General features: G+C 32.9%; 1 protein-coding gene across 1 annotated transcript; it reads right to left on the bottom strand.

Annotated features, from left to right (window-relative positions):
* Positions 1-6,265: 6,265 nt before the first annotated feature.
* On the bottom strand, positions 6,266-9,912 carry LOC115989298 (MATH domain and coiled-coil domain-containing protein At3g58210-like). Its single transcript, XM_031112971.1, has 5 exons — positions 9,845-9,912; positions 7,531-7,700; positions 6,903-7,194; positions 6,628-6,788; positions 6,266-6,429 (listed from the first exon to the last, which is right to left on the bottom strand). The coding sequence occupies exons 1-5, from the start codon at positions 9,910-9,912 to the stop codon at positions 6,266-6,268; spliced, it is 855 nt and encodes a 284-aa protein (XP_030968831.1).
* Between the last annotated feature and the right edge of the window lie 12,838 nt (positions 9,913-22,750).

Here is a 22,750-nt window from a genome sequence, read left to right as displayed (position 1 = left end):
CAATCATATTGATAACAAATAAAATACTATATTACTAATACAAGTTAAAAGAAGCTAGGGGAAAACTAGTAACATTTTTGTGCCAATATTAAAGCCAGAGTTATCTTCAAGAAATTCACTTTTCTAAAATTAACCTTGTCTTCTTCACCACTAATCATGATTAACAATGCAGATTTCATGTCTGACTAAATCAAAATCCTGCATTTTGACAAGGCAACATGAAATACAGATTTTTGTGTTTTATGACCAAATCAAATCCTGCATTTTGTCAAGTGCTCTGTTGGACTATGTCTCTTAACACATGGGGCAACTTCGGAGAAAAATCCACTCAAATTAAGATCCAAGATAGGATACAGCATTGTACCAAGGGAATTTAAGAAAAAAGTGGTCGTCTAATTAGGTTCTAGACTACAAAAGGGATCAGACATTCCAACTTCCATTCCACATGTACACAAAATCATCAGTTGGAACGCTTTATATCTCAAGTTTAACATATTTATTATTTAAAGAAGGCTACCACTAAAACTGTTTATAAACTTAAATATGTCTGACTAGATTTTATTGAAAACAAATTAACCACAAATGGGGGTAAAGCTGCCTCCCACTCGTATCTTTTAGTGAATTGATCCAATATTAATGTCGAGCTGAAGCACAACACATTGCATGTCAACTTCAAGTATATACTTCTTGTGAGATTCTTTACCATCCTAGCTCCAAGCTGAGATATCTTTGAAACAAGCATAAAATACAAAAGTTCTATGCCATTACCAAAAAGTAAGGAAAAAAAAAACATGAATCAAATATATGCAAACAAAAAGGTGGTCTCTAGAGGAGTAAAAATAAAACCTTTAAGCAAAAAGTAAGATCATTTTTATCAGCTCTCTCATAAAAAATGCCATTTTGACATACCAAAAACCTACTTTATCATTTTAGCACATCATTTTACAATATACCATTTATCAGATGTTCTATACTTCAATTCTATATATTAAAATAATATTTATAACATATTAAAATAATATATTAACTCCTCTCATCAACAACAGCAACAATGGCACAGCCACCACTGCCGCAACAACGGCCACCAACAACAACCACGACCACACCAACAACACCAACGGCCACCACAACCACCAAATTACAATACTACTGCCACAATTAACCCACAACCCAACACATTCACAAACCTCAAAACCCATCCCAAATCAAACAAACCCAACCTCCAATCCCTTTAGATAAACTTGAACCTCACAACCTACTGGCAACAACAAAAAAAGCCACCACCACAACCCATGAAAATCAACCAATAGCCACAACAATAAAACCCACGGCAACCAAAAAAAAAAAAAAAAAAAAAAACCACCATCAGAAAACAAAAGATAAGAAATGTCTCACACTATGAGAGATTGGCGGCGTGGGGGTGGATGGCATGGCAAGCTCAGCGGTGTGGTGTGGTGTGGTGGATGGTACGGCAAGCTCGACGGCGCGGCATGGCGTGACGTGGTGGATGGCATGAAGCTCGGCGGCGCGGCGTGGTGGTCATTGTGGTGAGATCAACGTGGCTGTGAAAGAGCAATAGAGAGGGCTAGACAGAGATGAGAGTTTGGGTCAGAGTTAGAGAGATCGAAGGTTGAGAGGGAGTGCCGAAGAGAGATGGGGAACTAGGAAAATAAACAAAGAAAATTGATCGGTGGTTTTGTTTTTGAGTGATCTTTAGAGAGTTTTTTGTGTTTTGTTTTTAAGGGAGACCTTGAGTTTGCATTTGCGTTTGAGAATGACTAAGGAAAGAGAGATACGATAGAGATGAGAGTTGAGAAAGAGAACCTGACGGAGAGAGAGAACCAAGTGGAGAGAGAGATATGTCTGGGGAGGAGAGAAAAAGTATATAAAATAATAATAAAAATTTTGGCACATTTGTCCGTACCGTCTCAAATATGAGACGGTACTGTAGCCGTGTGTCAAAAATTTTGAGATTTGAGATATCTGATGAGGGTTGGTTTTTAGTGTTTGGTGTGTCAAATGTCAAATATTTGGCATTTGACACACCTGATGATAATGCTCTAACATGCTTTAACTACCTAGAAGCTCCATTTTCAAAGTTGGTTGATTTATAAATATATAAAGTGAGTTACTTTAGTAGTGTAATCTTTTTGGTAATTAGTGTAAACAAAGTGCGATACATTTCCTTCAGCAACATTAACGTGAAAACTTGGTATCCTCTAGTAAAAGTGGGATATACTCAGATATATACAAATAAAGGTGGTATCTACTCACTAGAAGAACAAAAATAAAATCTTTATGCAGAAAGTAACACACTTTAGTCTTTAGGTACCCAGAATCTCCATTTTCTCACTTGGTTGATTTATAAATATATTAAGTGAGTTAATTTAAACAAAGTGAGATACATTTCCTTCTGCAACATTTAACGTGAACACTTGGTATGTCCTCTAGCGAAAGTGGGAAATACTCAGTCAAATACAGAAAACTTTAAGGACCCACTTCAGATTGAAACATATACATGCATAAGGGAATACACAAAAGCAAAAAGAGATCAGAAGAACAGTAAAAGCAAACTAGAGAAGACGGAACACCTTGTGAAATGGGTATTGAAATTTGAAACTCTGCATTTGTTCTTTGTAGGTGTCAAATAACCATGTTGTATATGCTAGAGTGGATGCAGAAAGAGAAGCATAGAATAGGAACATTGAGAACACGAGAGTTTCGTGGTTCAGTTTTGACGACCTATATCCACAGAGGAATCTCTTAAGGGTTACATCTTTATTATATAAGAATGTAATACAAAAACCTGTGTTACAATGAGTCATAACATGAGTATATATAGACGACTGAACCCTAGACTACTAGTACAAGCAGGATTAGGTTTGGGTCTATTACATTGGGCTAATATGCCTAATACATATCTCTAACAGTAGGAAAAGGCAACTAGTAAGAACTTGGGGCTAGCTAATAGTTATATATAGGTTTCAAATGAAAAAAACGACACATCGTGTTTGGTGAATATAATGAAAAAAAATGGAGATGCGACCTCTCGCATGCAAAGCGAGCGCTCTACCGTTGGAGCTACATTCCCATTTCAGAAAAGAGACACTCAAAAGTTAAATCAATCATTTTTTTGTGAAGCATGATTGGTTTCTTGCAGATCTTATGAGTGAGTACCATTCAAAATAGCATGTCATTTAAAATTATAGCATGTCATTTAAAATTATAAATGTGGTGATATTAAATACACCTTTAAATTTATATTTAATACGAATTATAAAATAAATTTATTTTAAAAAAAAATTATTTTCTATAAATACATGGGATCCCACATTATGAGAGGTCTGCTCCATGAAGTGTATGCGAGCGATAAATTGATAATTGCCGAAATCTTAGAGGTACTTTGAACAAGGTACGTGTTCATATTGGATGGTTTGTTCTGTACCAACTACCAACTACTAAATCAGTACTATTATTCTTCTGAAAAAAAAAAAAAAAAAAAAACATTTATTGATTTGTAGTGGTCTATAACAGCTGTGTTGAGGGTTTCTCAGGTGTTTTAGATGGTATTGAATTTATTGATGTTTTGGTTAGTACTAGAAAATAATTAAAAAAAGTTTAAAAAATTAATTAAAATTAATTTTTAAAAATAGAGTAATGAAACATGTTATTGAGCTTTTATGTTGGATTAATGTATTTAGGCCCATATAGGCTAACAAAGGATGTGGATTAAAATTAATTGAAAGGAATGCATTTACATTTATTGTATGTAATCTCATAATATCAGTAGTAGAACCAAGATTTTAGTTAAGAGGGGTTAAAATTTATACATTATGACATGCATAATTATGCACATTATGTGAATTTATAATACTTTTAACAAATTTGAAAACTTAAAAGCTATTTAGTTTAGAGAATAAATTCATTAAGGACGGGGTGTAAATCCTTTGGTTACGCCAGCCAATACGAACATATCACATAAGCTTTTTACTTAAAACTCATAGTAAAATCAATATTTCCTAATACACTTAATAACATCTTTAAATAAGAAAAAAAAAAAAAAAACCCTATTTCACATTTTCTAACCTAATGTGAAAAAGAATCCCTAAAATCTCATCTCCCTCCTCAACTCCACCGTCTCTCACCACAAACCTTGTTGGACCTCCATTTACCATCGCAAACCTTGCCGGACTTCTGTCGGTGGCGGCTCTAGGAATTTTGTTCAGGGTGTTCATTAGGAAGTATAAATTATATAATCTTATTTCTTTTTAGCCTTTAGGTAATTGAGTTTGATTCAATGTTATTAATTTCATTTCATTTCGGCCGTTCCGGCCATAATGAAAATACTATGTCGGTAAACAAACTGGAACAATAACCCACCCTATTCCACTTTGGAAAAAAATTTCGGATCATTCCGGTCTATTTCGAGTGTTTTGGTAAATACTGGCCGAAATTCAACATTCGGCCGGCATGAAGTTTGTGCTTAAAAAAAAAAAAAATTGTTCTTAAAACCAAAACAAATTTGCATTTTGTAAACCAAAAAACCTTAAAAGGAAAAAAATGAAAAGAAAAGAAATGAACAAAGGTACTTGTACAGCTAAAAAGAAATTGTATTGAGAAATTTGAAACTCAAAACTTGAGAAGATGCATTGCTACATTGGTACTGGTAGAAGACACAGAAGTTACGAACAAGGAGGAAGGCAAAGCATAGATGTAAAAGTGTAGATGAAGATGTGATAAAATTTAAAAGTATGTAGAGTAAAAATCGAGGAGACAGAAGATGTGTATGGTTAAGAATAACCAAGAAAAAATAATTAAAAATAAGAAGCAAGTAATATATATTTGGTGAGGAAAAATAATACTGTAATAAAAAATAATAAAAGGTTGAAAATTGTGCTATATTGGGCAGTGTGTTTAGTCGAAGGAATCAAGCCACTGCCCTGCCTATAGTAGTTTTATTATAAATTTATTTATTTATTTTTCAGATTTTAGTTCAATTTTTTTTTGAGTTTTTCATTTTTGCTTGAAAGACCCCAATATATTGTTAAGTTGCTCAAATTATGGATCAACATTTAATTTTATTGGCATAAAAAAATTTAGGTTGGTCCCAAATTTTTTTTTAAAGGTAAATAAATATACAATTTTAAATTATTATATATAATTTTTTTTTTTTTAGATCAGGGTAGTCGACTACCCTGGCCATAAGGTGGCGCTGCCACTGACTTCTGTTATCCGCCACATCAATTTGCTGGAGTTGCTAATTCAAGGGGCCTGTTTTGCTATATTTGCTATTGGGTTTTACAAGGTGATGAAAGTGTGTTTGGATATCTTTATGGTATGGGTTTGCACAGTAACATAGAATTTTGTTTTGTTTTTTTTTTTTTGTTTTTTTCATAGCTAACATAGAAACATATATAGAATTCTGCCTTTTATTGATAGTTGTTGCCGGAACAATGAGATTTCAGATTTGAAAATTTAAAACTTAAGCGAACGATGCAGGAAACGATGAGATTTTAAATATATATATATATATATATATATATATATATATATATATATATTTGTATAGGAAAGAATGAGATTTGGGTTTAAGTTTGTTCTAAAATTAAAGAAATTGGTGAAAGTGGGAGTTAGTTGAGATGTTATTAGGTGTGATAGGATGTATTTCTTATTAAGTAAAAGGTTGACGTAGCAATCTATTATTAAATGAGTAAAACATGAGTTTTATACCTCGTCCTTACCAAATTTAGACTCGTCATTTTAATACCAAGTGATATTACTCACTTATCATCAATTCGTTTGTGCATGATTAAATTCTAGTTATTATTATCTATCATTTTCTAATAAAAGTTGAGTTCTTAAAGTTATGGTTGTGTCAAGTGACTATCTTTTCTTTATGGCTATATTCTCATTAATTATTTAATTAATTAGTTAGTTTAGTTTAGTTAAAATTATGTTACCTAAGTTTCAAGAAATTAAAAATTATTCTCCGACTATAATTCTATTAATAAATAAATGTTAAGATGGTTTTATTTAAATAAAATTCTATTATCCAATTCTTTTGAAGACAGTTAGATATATTCAATTAAAATTCCATAATAAAAAATTCAAGGATTTAAAATAAATTTTAAATCCTTGAGATCCTTGCAACAATAATATAACCATGAGGAATTTATACTATTCTCATAAAGATAAATCACAATGAAATTGTATTAATAATGGTCCCACACCACAGTATCACCAAACGTAGTTCCCACGTCCCAGTTTAGCATGTGCTGTTAGAGAACCACCTCACTTTAGACATCACTATAATTTCAGCTTCTACAAGTAGAGTATCATTCACAAGAAACCCCTTTGCTGCATCATTGATATCCTTTAGAGGCAAAAATTCTGGAAAACCCCAACCCTTGGTAGAAAACCAATGTTTATCTGCAAAGGAAAAAAAAAAAAAAAAAACAATTCAGCTTAGTGTGGATCAAAACAAATAAAAGATACTAGGTAATAAATATATACATAGTGAAGAAACCCCAACTTTGACCATAGTTCTGGTACGATTCTAAGCATATTGAAAACAAACAACCGCCACTCCCAACATTGACGAGAAAATGACAGGAATATTTGATTTACCACTTATTTCTTTGTGCTTTCCTTTGATTTGATCCCTTATGCGCAGCGTGAATTCCGCAAAAACATTTTGCTCTGACCGAATACAATTGCATGAAGACAAGAAGAAAGATAACGCCGTATTTTTTCCAGTAGAATTTCCCTTGGGATAGACTAGTAACTTCCTGGATTCAGTAAAAAGAGTTCCAAATAAAAGCTTCTAAGTTTAGAAAAGTAACTTGAAAAAAAAAAGAAAAAAAGATAACAATGTTAGAAAAACTTCCAGCAATACAAATTACCATTTTGAATCTCCAACAGTGAATTCTTGAGAGTGATATCTTTCTTCATCCAGTGTCGAAAATCTTTCAATCTTCCAAGTAAAAGTGCTGTTATCGGGTTCTTCAATCATGGAAAGACACTGCCTTTTGACAGTACGTTCATGAACAAAAACCTCTACACCAAATACGCAACAGTTATTCACAAGGTATCCTTGAGTAACATCATTGAAGGTATCCGGGGGAAGAAATTTGGCAAATCCCCATTCACTATTCATGTCATTGAATCTTTTAATAGCACCACCACCACCACCATCTACAACCAAAAAAAAAAAAATCATCAAATATGCACTACTAAAAAGCTGGTCTCTAGCGGTTTTTTTTTGGCTACAAACCCTGACCTGCTGCGGCATTTGTCAAAGCGTTGCAATAGATTTGGTATTTAGCGGCGCTTTTTTCATACAGCGCCGTAATAGGTTCAAAAATGAAATTATCATCTTTTGTTTTGAAAAAGACCTATAGCGGCATTTGACAACTGCCGCAATAGGTCAATGTCATGATCAAAACGTAAAGTGACATACAAAAAATACAATAGAAGATTACAATTCCAATTAGAATTAAACATTTATGCATCAATTATAAGAGAGCAAACCTTGAACGGTCAAGTACTCGTCCCGTATCTGATCAAATACAAACAATCTGAAGCCGGCATTAACCTCCCAACCAAGAGGAAGTTCTTCTGTCTCAGCGATTGCTAGGTAGAGGGAGATATGTCCATTTTCATTTTTTTTCTCAATTCCTTTTGGATAGAGAGACAACCTCCTGCAGAAGAAGATAGGTGATGTAATTAATTGACTAAACATTAATAATTTTATGTAGCAAACAGTTCAATGGGTAGAGAATTAGAGCCCACCATTTATACCCGCCAGCTTCAAAAACATCGATCGGACTTATACTCTAGCCCAGTCTCGGACAGTAACGAGTATGACTCTATTTTAAGTAAGAAATTATTTGGAGGAAAATGTCTTCTTGATCTTGTGATTACTGCAATACAATAATATGAATAATTAAGGTGATATCTATAAATTAATATTGGGTATATAATAATATGTAGGTGAAGCGTTGGGGAAAGATTTCAATCGACAAGTTATGAAGAATAATCAATAAAGTCAAAGGAACTAGAAAAATGAATAGTGTGGTCATAAATCATGTAAATAAAACACATTTTGTTTTCATCGTCTATCATCTATCATATGTCATATTATATATGTTTAGCTAAATACTTTCTTTTTATTTTAAATTTTGAGAGACAAAAAACTTTTTCTATATGAGCAAAAGATTATTGTAAGAAGCATAAATTAAAAACAAAACAAAGGTCTAACATACGGCCAATTTCATGTGTTCCGACTTCCAACTCTTATGATTATTTTATATATATATTTATTTCTTTTCTTATCTTCAAATTACCTCACAGAGGTCTAACAAAATTAACTGTAGGCCGGAAAATATGAGATATTTTTTTCGAACATATAGAGTGAAATAACATTGGAGAGGGATATATAGAGAACATACATGGTTCATCGTGGGTGGTAGGAAAATCGCCCATGACTGAATAGTTAGGATTCTGGAAATCCTTTTTTTATAACAAGAGAGATCAATATATTAGGCTAATGTGTGTGAAACATAACCGTACAAGACATGTATTTATAGGGAGAAATGATCAATGGAAAATCAAAGGGCATGTGTACTTAATTAGCGACTACATATGCAATGCTCTTTAACGTAGCAATTATCATGGCTTTATTTACATAGAAAAAATCAAAGGGCAGGTGTATCTTGAACAATGCAATGCACTTTAAACATATCATGGCATTATTTATGGAGGGAAACCAAAGTGCATTAATACTCTATACTAACAGGTTCCGCCTGTTTTAAGTGCGCACTTAAAACAGCCGAAACCTGTTAGTGGCTGGAACTTGGTAGTGAATTTATTGATGTTTCTCACGTGTTTTAGAATCTTAGATGGTATTGAATTTATTGATGTTTTGGTTAGTACTAGAAAATAATGAAAAAAGTTTAAAAAATTAATTAAAATTAATTTTAAAAAATAGAGTAATAAAACATGTTATTGAGCTATAATGTTGGGTTAATGTACTTAGGCTCATATAGGCTTACAAAGGATGTGGATTAACATTTTTTGTTTTGAAAGGAATGCATTTACGTTAATTATATGTAATCTTATCATATCAGTGGTAGAACCGAGATTTTAGTTGAGAGGGCGTAAAATTATACATTATGACATGCGTTATGATGCACATTATGTGAATTTATAATATTTTTGACAAATTTGGAAACTTAAAAGCTATTCATTTTAGAGAATAAATTCAATAAGGACGGGTGGGTTTACACCAGCCAATATGGAATGCCACATCAGCTTTTTACTAGACTCATAGTAATTAAAATTAATACATCCTCATATACCTAATAACACTTAAATAAATAAAAAAAACCGTATTTCACATTTTCAGACCTAATGTGAAAAAGAATCCCTAAAATCTTATCTCTCTCCTCAGCTCCTCTATCACCCACCACAAACCTTGTTGGACCTCCATTTATCACCGCAGACGTCGCTGGACCTCTATTCTCCACTGCATCAGTTCACCGGAGTCACTACTTCAAGGTCTGTTTTGATATATATGTTATTGGGTTTTACTAGGTGATGAAAGTGTGTTTGGATATCTTGATGGTATGGGTTTGCACAGTAACATAGAATTTTGTTTTTAATTCCATAGTTGACATAGAAACATAGAATCCTGCCTTTTATTGACAGTTGCCGGAATCTTGTTTTTTGTTCCATATTTTGAAATATTGATAGTTGCTGTTAACATAGGATCTTGTCTTTTATGAAGTTCCAATATGTAACCGAATATGCTTAATGATGTAATCCAATTAGTAATAGTTTGTACCAAGAAATCTCAGCAACATTCGCTTGGGCAAACGATAATTGGAACGATTGAGAAATCTTGAAATCCATTTGGGAAAAAGAAGAAATCAAGAAAAATTAAATCTTAAACAAACCTGCTGAAATGATAAGATTTTAGATTGGAAAAATTAAAACTTGAGCGAACGTTGCAGGAAACGATGAGATTTGAGGTTTTTTTTTTGGTATAGAAAAGGATGAAATTTGGGTTTAAGTTTGTTCTAAAATTAAAGATGTTGATGAGAGAGAGAGTTAATTGAGATTTTATCAGGTGTGATATGATGTATTTTTTATTAAGTAAAAGGCTTACGTGACAATCTATAATTGGATGTGTAAAACATGAGTTTTACACCATGTCCTTACTAAATTCAAACTCTTCATTTTAATACCAAGTGATAGTACTCACTTAGCACCAATTAGTCTGTGCATGATTAAGAGTGTGTTTGGATAAAACTTATTCTACTGAAAATTGAAAACTAAAAACAATAAAAAATGCTTTTCTGGTTACTGTTTATAAATAAAATTATTGTTCATTTGCCTATTTGCATTGTTCATGTCCTATGAACAGTGCAAGAGGCACTGGTCCCAAAAAAAAAAAAAAAACCCGCAAATCGTAAGACGCAGGATCATTTCAGCTATCCAAACGCTCACTAAATTCTTGTTAGTATTATCTATCATTTTCTAATAAAAATTGAGTTTTTAAAGTTATGGTTATGTCAAGTGACTATCTTTTCCCTATAACTACATTCTCATCATTTCTCAAAAAAAAAAAAAAAACATTCTCATCAATTTTAAAATTAATTAGTTTAGTTAAATTAAAATTATGTTTCCTAAGTTTCAAGAAATTAAAAATTACTCTCCAACTATACTTCTATTAAAAAATAATTGTAAAGATGGTTTTATTTAGGTAAAATTCTGTTATCCAATTCTTTTCAAGACAGTCAAATATATTCAAAATTCCATAATAAAAAAATTCAAAATTTAAAGTAAATTTTAAATTTTATTTTAATTAGTTTAATCATCTATCATATATATATATATATATTCATATTCTTGAGATCCTTGTAACAATAATATAACCATGACGAATTTAAACTATTCTCATATAGATAATTCTCTCTGAAATTGCATTAATAATGGTCCCACACCACAGTATCGCCAAATGTAGTTCCCACTTCCAGTTTAGTATGTGCTGTTACTTAGAGAACTACCTCACTTAGACATCACCATAATTTCTGCTTCTACAAGTAAAGTATCATTCACAAGAAACCCCTTTGCTGCATCATTGATATCCTTAGAAGAAAAAATTCTGGAAAACCCCAATCCTCCTCTTTGGTAGAAAACCAATGTTTAACTACAAAGAAAAAAAAAAAAAAAATTCAGCTTAGAGGGGATCCAAACAAATAAAAGATACCATGTAATGAATATATATTTATATATATATATATAGTGAAGAAACCCCAACTTTGACCATAGTTCTGGTACAATTCTAAGCATATTGAAAACACACAACCTACATTCCCAACATTGACGAGAAAATGATAGGAATATTTGATTTACCACTTCTTTCTTGGTGCATTCCTTTGATTTGGTCCCTTATGCGCAGCTTGAATTCTGCAAAAACATTTTGCTCTGACCGAAGACAACTGCATGAATACAAGTAAACTGATATTGCCGTATTCTTTCCACTAGAATTTTCTTTGGGATAGACCCTTAACTTCCTGGATTCAGTAAAAAGAGTTCCAAATAACAGCTTCTAAGTTCAGAAAAGTAACTTTTTTTGAAAAAACATAACAAGGATAGTGCAACTTCCAATAATACAAATTACCATTTTGAATCTCTAATTCTAACAGTGAACTCTTGAGAGTGATAACGTTCTTCATTCAGTGTCGAAAATCTTTCAATCTTCCAAGTCAAAGTGCTGTTTGCGGGTTTTTCAATCATGGAAAGACATTGCCTTTTGACAGTACGTTCATGAACAAAAACCTCCACCAAATACGCAACAGTTATTGACAAGGTATCCTTGAGTAACATCATTGAAGGTATCCAGGGGAAGAAATTTGGCAAATCCCCATTCACTATTTATGTCATTGAATCTTTTAGTACCACCACCACCACCACCACCTACAACCAATTAAAAAAAAAAAAAATCATCAAATATGCACTACTAAAAAGCTGGTCTATAGCGGTTTTTTTTTTTTTTTTTTCCTTTGGCTACAAACCCTGACCTGCTGCGGCATTTGTCAAAGCGTTGCAGTAGATTTGGTATTTAGCGGCGCCTTTTTCGTACAGCGCCGCAATAGGTTCAAAAATGTAATTATTATATTTTGTTATGAAAAAGACCTATAGCGGCATTTGACAACTGCCGCAATAGGTCTATATCACAAAAAATACAATAGAAGATTACAATTCCAATTAGAATTAAACATTTATGCATCAATTATAAGAGAGCAAACCTTGAACGGTCAAGTACTCGTCCCGTATCTGATCATAAACAAACAATCTGAAGCCGGCATTAACCTCCCAACCAAGAGGAAGATTTTCTGTCTCAGCAATTGCCAGGTAAAGGGAGATATGACCAGTCTCATTTGTTTTCTCAATTCCTTTTGGATAGAGAGACAACCTCCTGCAAAAGCAGATAGGTGATATAATTAATTGACTAAACATTAATAATTTTATGGAGCATACAATTCAATGGGTAGAGAATTAGAGCCCATCATTTATGCCCGCCAGCTTCAAAAACATCGGACTTATACTCTAGCCCAGTCTTGGACAGTAACGAGTATGACTCTATTTTAAGTAAGAAATTATTTGGAGGAAAATGTCTTCTTGATCTTGTGATTACTGCAATACAATAGAATATGAATAATTAAGGTGAGAAATCTATAAATATTGGGTATATAATAATACGTAGGTGAAGCGTTCGGGAAAGATTTCAATCGACAAGTTATGAAGAATAATCAATAAAGTCAAAGGAACTAGAAAAATGTAGTGTGGTCATAAATCATGAAAATAAAACGCATTTTGTTTTCATCGTCTATCATCTATATATCATGTGTCATATTATATATGTTTAGTTAAATACTTTCTTTTTATTTTAAATTTTGAGAAACAAAATACTTTTTCTAGATGAGAAAAAGATTACTGTAAGGAGCATAAATTAAAAATAAAACAAATAAAAATAAACAGAAAGTATTTCAGAGTCATCATGGACAGTTGCATATATACGGCCTATTTTCATGTGTTCCGACTCTTATGATCATATATATATATTTAATTCTTTTCTTATCTTCAAATTACCTCAAGAGGTCTAACATAATTAATTGTAGGCTAGAAAATATGAAATTTTTTGTTTTCGAACATATACAGTGAAATATAACTTCGGAGGGGATACATAGAGAACATACATGGTTCATCGCGGGTGGTAGGAAAATCGCCCATGACTGAATAGTTAGGATTCTGGAAATCCTTTTTTTATAACAAGAAAGATCAATATATTAGGCTAATGTGTGTGAAACATAACCGTACAAGACATGTATTTATAGAGAGAAATCAATGGAAAATCAAAGGGCATGTGTACTTAATTAGCAACCATATATGCAATGCACTTTAACGTATCAATTATCATGGCTTTATTTACATAGAAAAAATCAAAGGATATAGGTGTACCTTGAACAATGCAATGCACTTTAAACATATCATGGCATTATTCATGGAGGGAAACCAAAGTGCATTAATACTCTATACATTGCACTTAAAACAGCCGGAACCTGTTAGTGGCTGGAACTTGGTAGTGAAGGGAGAAAGAGATGATACAAATCTCCCGTTTCATTTTTTATGTTTTGCTTTATGTTCCACTAATTACAATTTGTCATGTATTTATTTAACATTTTTTATAAAATAACCAAAATTAAAAAAAAAAAAAAACATATAGCATATCATAATTGGTGGAGAATAAGGTGGAAAAAAAAGTAGAAAAAAAATTAGGTACTCTATATCACAATTAATTTTTGTAGAGAAATAATATATAAGTTCAATAAAAAAAAAAAATCCAAATTAGGTTCTAAGTTCACTTCAATTTGTGCAAGTGTTATTCAAATTGTCCTATCATTTTATTTTAAGTGTCTCCCCATTTTATTTATACTCCAATTTCATGCCAAAGTGTTGTTTTAATTGATTGTGTGAATTATGTTCACGTACAACTTCATGTATTGGACCTTACTTGTACATGCAATTTCAACTTCACGTTGTTTTATGCCAATTGACCCACTGTACTATTTGTACTTTGATTATACTACACTCCTATCACTTGTACATTATTCTCACATTGATCAATTTAATCAATACAATAAGATTTTGTCGTTAACGTGGTATATGAGTCAATGCTTTTGACTCTGTGGTGGTCAAGAGTAGAATTAATGTCTCTATGTATTCTTTCGTTGCCCTCGTCTTCTTTGGTTTGCCGCCGTTAGAAGCAAGACTTTACCTCTTTTAAAATCACTATCCACTGATCACCTCAGTTCAACACACCATTGTCGCCATCGGATAGAGCTCACGCTGATCTATTCAAGTGCAGTGAAACCATTAGAAATGGACTAACCGAGCTCACAGTAGTACTTTGACTCTTTGGTGTTCAACAGTAGTATTTCAAATAGAGGATCATATTACATAAATACATGGGACTCTAGGTTACATTCTTTTTCTTCAATGAGAGAAAGAGGAGAGATTTTCTCACAATTTTTTTCTTATTCCATTTGCAGGGAGGCCCTGTGATTGGAGGGCAAAGGCTGGTGCCTAAAATTCAAATCACAAAGGTAGCATCAACTCATCTCCCTAGCTGCTTCAAGACTTCAATCTCATGCTCCATTGTAAAATTTTAATTTCACTTTACCATGTATATCGTATACCATATATATGCTTCTTTTTGTTTTAGTTAATTACAACATGCTTTCTAGTGTCAACATTCAGATAAGAATTATCTACATCTACTGTAATGCAAGACCATCGAAAAAAAAAAGACCAATTTTTTCAAATTTACAACGTGCAGGCTCAACCAGAAACGTGTGTATATAACTATTCATCCCAAAATATTAGAAGAGTTTTTTTTTTTTGAAAGTTAGAAATGCCTGCAACTTGGCAGAATTGGTATGGTCAGTAGGATGCAATCCGCTTTCCATTACTTCTCGAGGCTGGCAGTTTCAGACTGGTACGATTGCCCAGAGCTATATCATCACAACACTTGAAGAGTATATTCAACTTGTTAATTCAGCGATATTCATCTTCTAGTCATGAAGCATCCTCAATAAAATGGTAATATCTGTAGAGGAAACTTTTTCATAGTTAGCAAAGCCAGGAATGGTCAAGATAAGGAGAAACAATCATTGATGGTGGGAGGAAGAAGCATTTTCCCTCTTTATGTTTGGGATAGTAGAATTGACACAAAATTAGTTTATTTTCAACGAACTCTATTCTACTCCATTCCACCCCCTTTCCCCCTCATTTCAAACAGACCCTAAACATATCATTGCACTTTAAAGTTAAAACACACGGAATCTGTCATATTACAATTAAATTTTTTTTGGGAAATCATATATCATCTTATATACAATATATAAAAGCTGAAAATGAGAGTCAAGAATCCAAATTAGATTCTAAGCACATTTCAATTTTGTGCAAGTGTCATTCTAATTGTTCTATTACTTTATGTCAAGTGTCTTTATATTTAAACGACACTCTAATTTTGTGTCAAGCGTTCTTTCAATTATACTTTAATTATGTAAAACTTATGTTTACATGCAACTTCATGTATCTAACCTTACTTGTACATGCACTTCAACTTCAGGAATTCGTTTTTTTTTAATATAGAAGTGTGTTTTACACGACGTTTTCTTAGATACTTATACAGTACTATATATGCGGTCCCATGTTTCTTTGTATTTATACGATCCTGTCTTCAATAAGAACTGGACTCAAACCAACACTTCTGGATGTCTCCTTCCAACTTCATTTTTACATGCAATTTCATGCCATCCATTGTTATTATAGTACTTGAGTGTACTACACTCTTATTAGTTGTACATCAAACATATTATGTCTATATAAAATGCAGTATCTTGTACATTATGTTCATAGTATTCAATACTAGTATGTAACCTCTTGCATATGTACAGGTGCATTTAAAAACAATTATAATTACACACATGCATGCGCGCGTGCGCGCACACACACACACACACACACACATATATATATATATATATATCTATGCGATTTAGAATCTAATTAGGTCTAGATTCTTCAGTTTTTGTACCCAATAAATCACTTGCCACAAAAATTTCAAAATTAGATGAGACACATGATGCAAAATTGAACTTCAATTTAAAATCTAATTGAATTTAGACTCTTTATTTTTGCATCTAATAATTCACTTGACACACAAATTTAAAAATTAGATGAGACACGTGGCTCAAAATTAAACTAACAATCCTTGCTTGATCATCGGCTTTGTGCCTACAAACCGATCCCAAGGGAGTTACCTATCTCAAGGATCGTCAGGTTAGGTAGGATGCCGATCCAACCCCTTTCTCGACGATCTGATGCCCTAGGGTTCCACATGGGATTCGCGTGGGTCCCACTCATATGTCCCTACATGGAAATAACTTGCACACTATGACCAAAGATCCTACTGCACGATAAGATCTTCCCTGTATAGGAAGAGGATCCTCGAGATCTTGGGATCTTTCTCTCTATAAGAAAATTCCCCTTGTATCAAGGGATTCAGGTCAGCTCTCCACTACTATATAAATAGTAAACCCTAACCTTCTTGAGGGACGTGAACCCTCCTTAGCTCCTGCACTCTCGAGTTCTTGGAGATTCTTATTACTGACTTAATTTTTGGAGGGTCTTTGGTCGACACTCTATTGGTGCTCTCTGTTTGGTTCTTCTCTTTTGTTCTTCAGGTACACCCATTGGTACGTGTGTGGATGGTCAACTCACTGAGGATTTTGTGCATCATCAATATATATATATATATATATATATATATATATATATAATTGTCTTTAACATGGCATCTGGGCCAGTGCTTTGACAATTCAAGAGTGGCATTATCTCTAGGTATTTTTCTACTGCCATTGTCTTCTCTAGTTTTCTACATCAAAAGCGAGACTTCATTACCACATCAAGACTAAACTATATTAAATGAATTTCAGAACACTCAATCACCATCACAAATTCGCAAGCCATTATTTTCTCCAAACTAAAATTTCACAAGCCATACTTTAATTCCTTTTTTGAAAGAGCAAACAATACATTAATGTTGGGTTATAAATTGACCCCAGTTAATTAATTCAATTATCCAAGTTGATTAATTAGGTCAAATTACATGCAAATAGTGGAGGAACCAACAAGTTAGCAAATAAACTAAGTGCAGCAGAAATTAAATGGACACGGTGATTTGTTGACAAATAGGGAAAATCTTTCGTAAAGAAAAAACTCCATTGGGTGATTTTTAAGTCACCACTCCTAAGAATCCACTACAGTTGAATATTTGCACCAATCTCTAATTGGACTTGATATTGTAGAAGACTTCTTCGTATACATGGATTTTAGTACGTGATTAACTCTTAGTAACTAATTAATTGTTGTTAGCTGCAAAGTTTTTTACTTTAAAGCACGTTAAAGATTAGAAAGCATTCACTTGGTTTCAAAACCCTAAGGTGCATAGATAAAATAGCTTATCACAGAGTGTATGAGTTCTCTAATTGAGTCTTTATATGTTTGATGATTTTAAAATAAGCCTTTTATATGGTCTAGGGTTGTAGAGAGAGAAACCCTAATCATCCAAGTCATCATAAGCCGAATTTCAGATCTGAGAATTTTAAAATCATAAGTCTCGATGGAATGAGCTTGCATCAAGCTTGTGTTGAGCTTCTTTAATAATCCTCAATAGATATGCTAGTGTCAAGCCTAGTGTCAAGCTTTAATGAAACAACTTTTCTTCACTTATTTCTTGGATCAATCTTTATTTATTTAATGATACCACTTGTAAAATGAACTTCACATATTTGATGATACATTAAACCCAACTTAAATCTACTCAATTGCAAGCAAAGTACGTTTTGTCAAAAGATAAGTCAATACATAGAAAATATGCTCTAACAATTAATACCATTTCAAAAATCATTAATAACATCATTTCTCAACTGTCAAATGATAAAAATCATTGGGATGTGTTTCACAAAAAGTGAGAAAAACAGTACTTTCAAGCAAGCGGGTTTGAAGTGTTTTTTTTTTTGGTATACCAAAGAAGGGAGATAAGCATACAAAAAGATTACACAACAATTGGATTAAACCAGCAATAGTTCAAAGGCATTTGATAACATGACATTGAGGCAAATCAAAGCGTGCGTATCCTTAAATGCAGTCCACAAAATATTTGCAGTTGTAATTGTAACTGATTGTTCCATTAAGCTTACCGTAACAATTGTGAGAGATATACCATTGCTGGTAATTTGACTAATTTCACTTTCCTCCAATCACAGCTACAGAATTTATATGGTTGTTTATTTATATTGTGTATCACTAGACATGGCAAAATGAGCGGGTCGGGTTGGGTCAATCGGGTTGCGAGTAAAAAATGGGTCATTTGAAGTGGGTCAAAATTGGGTCATTTGAATCAAGTTAAAAATGGGTTTGAATCAATCAGGTTACAGGTTGGGTTGGGTTGACCCTATTTTTCACATGATTTTTTTTTTTAAAAATATATATATATATATATATATATATATATATATATATATATAAAGAAAACAATATGTATTTTCCATTTGGAAATTCATACAACAAATTATTTGATATAAAATGCATTACTTTGAATTCACCACTTATATCAAAAATGAACTCAGTTAAAATTATTAATATTTATTCAATAATTTTAAAATTATACAAATCCTAACACTACTATCTAAAACAAAATAACATAAAGATAAGTAACAAATACACAGGTTTTATTTCTACACAATATCAACATCCTAAACTATAAAACAAAATTACAAATGATTTATTGGATAACTCATTTAACAAAGAATAAAAATATATAAGAAATTTACAATCTTGAAAATTAATTTTATAATCTATTTTCAATTGTGGTTGGCACTCTATTTCAATTTGAGATATACATTAAAGTTTGATTGTTTACTTATTTATACATGGTATCTTTTATAAATATCATATCATTGTTAAGTAACACACACTAGGAAATATCATGATTTATTTTGAAAAACCGTTTATTTTGGACATAAATTGTTAAAAAATAGGTCTAAGTATTCATGATTTATGCTAATTTGATACTTTGGCTTCACTATTTTCACACTTGTGAATGTTTCTCACACATGTCTACAATTTTAAATTTATGTTTTTAACTCTACTGTAACCAGATTATCTTGACATGTACTTTACTATTTTATATCTAAAACTCTTTACTCATTACAATATGCTCAATTATTTCATCTTTCAATTAATTTGCATGCAGTTATGTAAATGTCTCAGTTGTTTTCTTAAAGCTCATAACAAACAATTAAACCAATATTGTCTTAATTTTTTTTTTACCAAAAAAAAAAGTTTTAAAAAATGGTTTGGGTTCGGGTCGAGTCACGTTGACCTGCAAAAAACAAGGGTCGAGTCACTGGTCAACCTATTTTTTGCTTTGAGTAAAAAAAATTGGGTTTGGGTCAAGTATTTTTCGGGTCTGGTCTAGTCGGGTCAGAATTTTTTGACCCGTTTTGCCATGTCTATATATCATTGCCTAAATTTTTTCATATTGAGTAATGCAAACATGATACCCAACAAATTTTTGACAACTTTTTTCACAATTGTTGAATTGACAATCTTTCACTAGTTTTCGTTTAGGTCACAATTGACATCACATTTTTATTCACTACTAACAATTTGCCACATTAGCAAATGCCAATTTTTTTTATCTTTATTTTTTTTTTTCCATTGGATTATAGTTGGTTTTGGCACATAATGTTCAGTTTTTGAATAGTGTTTGTGAAAGTTCAGATTTGTGTGAAAACATAAGAGTTTCTTCAGACCCCCAATTAAAAATTATAGCTAGATTGCTTTTACTCTAACTTAAGCTAAGTGCTGAATAAGAGTAAATGAGCGCAAACAACCGATAACACTACCCTAAGCCATATTCATTCATTTTCAATAATTAAAGAAAAACTTAAAGAGTAGGGAAGAGATATGCAAACACAAGATAACACTGAGACGTGTTATCGAAGAGGAAACCGAATAACTCGGCGAAAAACCTCTTCGCGACCCTCCAACTCGAAATCGTTCCACTAGAGAATAAAGTTGGAGTACATGAATAACAAAAGACACTCCAAGCCTAGTCTACCTCATGTACTTGAGCTCTTCAAGCTCATGCTACCAACATGGCTTCTCGGAACCTTGTCTTCTCTAACTTTTCGGATCCCGCAATTCAGCCTGATTGCATCCGCCAGTGAATGACTCCTTCCAATACTTCCGAACAATACTAAAATCTTACTTGACACTCAGAATGGATGTGGTAAGTGTTTGAGCTATTAACCTTTCAAGGATATGAAGATAGGAAGGTAGGAGTTGGGGAAAACTACAAGGAAATGTGTAGATGATTGTGGGTATGACAATCTCTAACTCTCAAGTATATTTTCTAGGGTTTTTTTCTCTGAAAAGCACTCCTTCCAATTTGTGGGTAATGAGGGTATATATAGGGTGAGTAAAGACTTGGTAAAACAAAACATGACATTTTGCCAAACAGAATGTTTCACAAGTATTTCGTGGGTAGGCCTTTCCCGCAAGACACTTGCAAAATCCTCCAGGTTGGCATGACTCTTCACATTCCAGTTATATGCTCTAGACGTGACTTTTTCGTTGGTAAGCTTCTCATGAGGCACTTGAAAAATCCACTTGTTCATTCTTTTAAGCTTGAGTCTTCACTCTTTCTTACACTCATCCCTTACAATTAAAAACCCATATAAATATATGGAAATATGATTCAAGAAGTTACAATCAAATTTGGCACGGAATTAAAACCAACATAAAATAGTTGTAAATTACAACTTTACAGTTTGGTTTGACAAATTTAAGCAAAGAAAAATGTTCTTGACTTTATTGAAAGTTTAATGGGTTATATTCCCACAAATATTTCTGCTATTGTTGGAATTGTAGTGTGTTGCCACCAAACAAAAAGAATTGTGTTGGGTTTACGTAAAAAAATTTATTGGCGGCATAAGGGTTTATATCAAATCTTAATGAACTCTATATTAAATAAAATAACTTTTTTAATTTTAACGCGAGTTTTTTTTTTTTTTTAAATCCAAACGAACAACTTTATTGAAAAAATTGGCAAGAGTCATGAAGAATTATACGAGATAATTAAGAACATCAGGCAATTGAGGGAGTGCTTAGATGAGGAGGCTATAAAGAAGTACAACGTTGAGACTTGGATCACTATTCACGTGGTATATAAATGGGAAATACTACTATTCATTAACAAAGTCTCTCCCACCCTACTCTACAAGACTTTACTAATAATTGTTTAGATTATTTTGTACTAAGAAGCTAGCGCTAAAAAGAAAATTAATGGAAGTCCCAAGCTGCTTGGCCTCTTTTGGAGGGCTGCCAAAGGAGGGAGGGACTTCGTCTGGGCTGTTCTTCTTAGGTGATGCCACCTCAGAAGGAGTGTCTGCCTTGGAGCTACTAGAGGAGGAGGCACGAATAGCAGGGGGTAGTATACACTCTCTGCCCTCCTGAGAATAGAAGAGGCCTCAACCTCGGCTTGGTTGAGGGCCTCATTCCACACTTGGAGGTAGTAGTTTTTATACACCCCCGAAACCTTATCCCTTAGGGCCTCCTCGGTTTCTGTCACCCTATGTCATAGCCATCCTGCTCGGCTTTATCTCTGGCCTTCTCGACCTCCTCCAATTTCCTCTTTAATGCGATGATTTGCTGTTTGGAGGTGGCCAGTTGGTACTCGGTCTGGCAAAGGAGCATTCTTTGACTTTCAGCTTGTCTCTCAGCATTGTCCAAGGCAGCCTCAACACTTTTTTTTTCCCTCTTCACCTTGAGCAACTTACTCTTAAGCTCTTGATTGCTTTTTTGGGCCACGTGGAAGGCATCCACAGCCGTTATTCGTCTCCTTTCCTCCTCCTTCATTCGCCAGTGGGAAATATCCACCAGCACCTTGGCTCTGAAAGTGGCTTGAACAGCCCATAAAGGAAACTTGGCAGTGAATATATATATATATATATATAACTTAGTTTGAAAGGCTTACCATAGTGAGGTCTCTTTTTAGACTAAGAAACACGAAGTGTTTCTTCATGGTCCTCAAATCAATCATGTCCTTGGGAAGTAGTAGAGCTTGCTCTACAGCATCTGCTACATACCCAACCTTTCCCTTCTGAAAGTCCCTGATTGATGAGTTCGCAAGGAGAAGGTGTCACACCCTAAACCCCAAAGGGTCCAAAGCATGAGAAAGACGTCTCAAGTACTTGTAAAATTTTCCTTTTTTGACAATTCAATCCACATAAATTCAATCCACATAAATCCTATCAAGTATCAACATCAAGAATTATCATAATAATCCCATAGAATATACTTTTAGAGTAAGTCAGAACTCTAAGCATTAATTACAAGGACCAATGGCCAAAAAAGAATAGATGTTTGAATAAATAATTACATATCAACAGCTTGTCCCATCAGTGGGAATACAGTCATAGCCACTATAATATATAAAAGAATGAGTCAAGCCTAGTCTAATATGTACACCATTTAATATATCCATTACAAAAGTTCAGTCTCCATCAATAGTTAGTCTAACTACTATTAGCCATAAAAAAGCTGTCTC

Source organism: Quercus lobata, chromosome 5, assembly GCF_001633185.2.
Source record: "Quercus lobata isolate SW786 chromosome 5, ValleyOak3.0 Primary Assembly, whole genome shotgun sequence".
In the NCBI taxonomy this organism is placed as follows: Eukaryota; Viridiplantae; Streptophyta; class Magnoliopsida; order Fagales; family Fagaceae; genus Quercus; species Quercus lobata.
The sequence above is the reverse complement of the archived record's forward strand: the minus strand, read 5'-3'. Positions and strand labels throughout refer to the sequence as shown.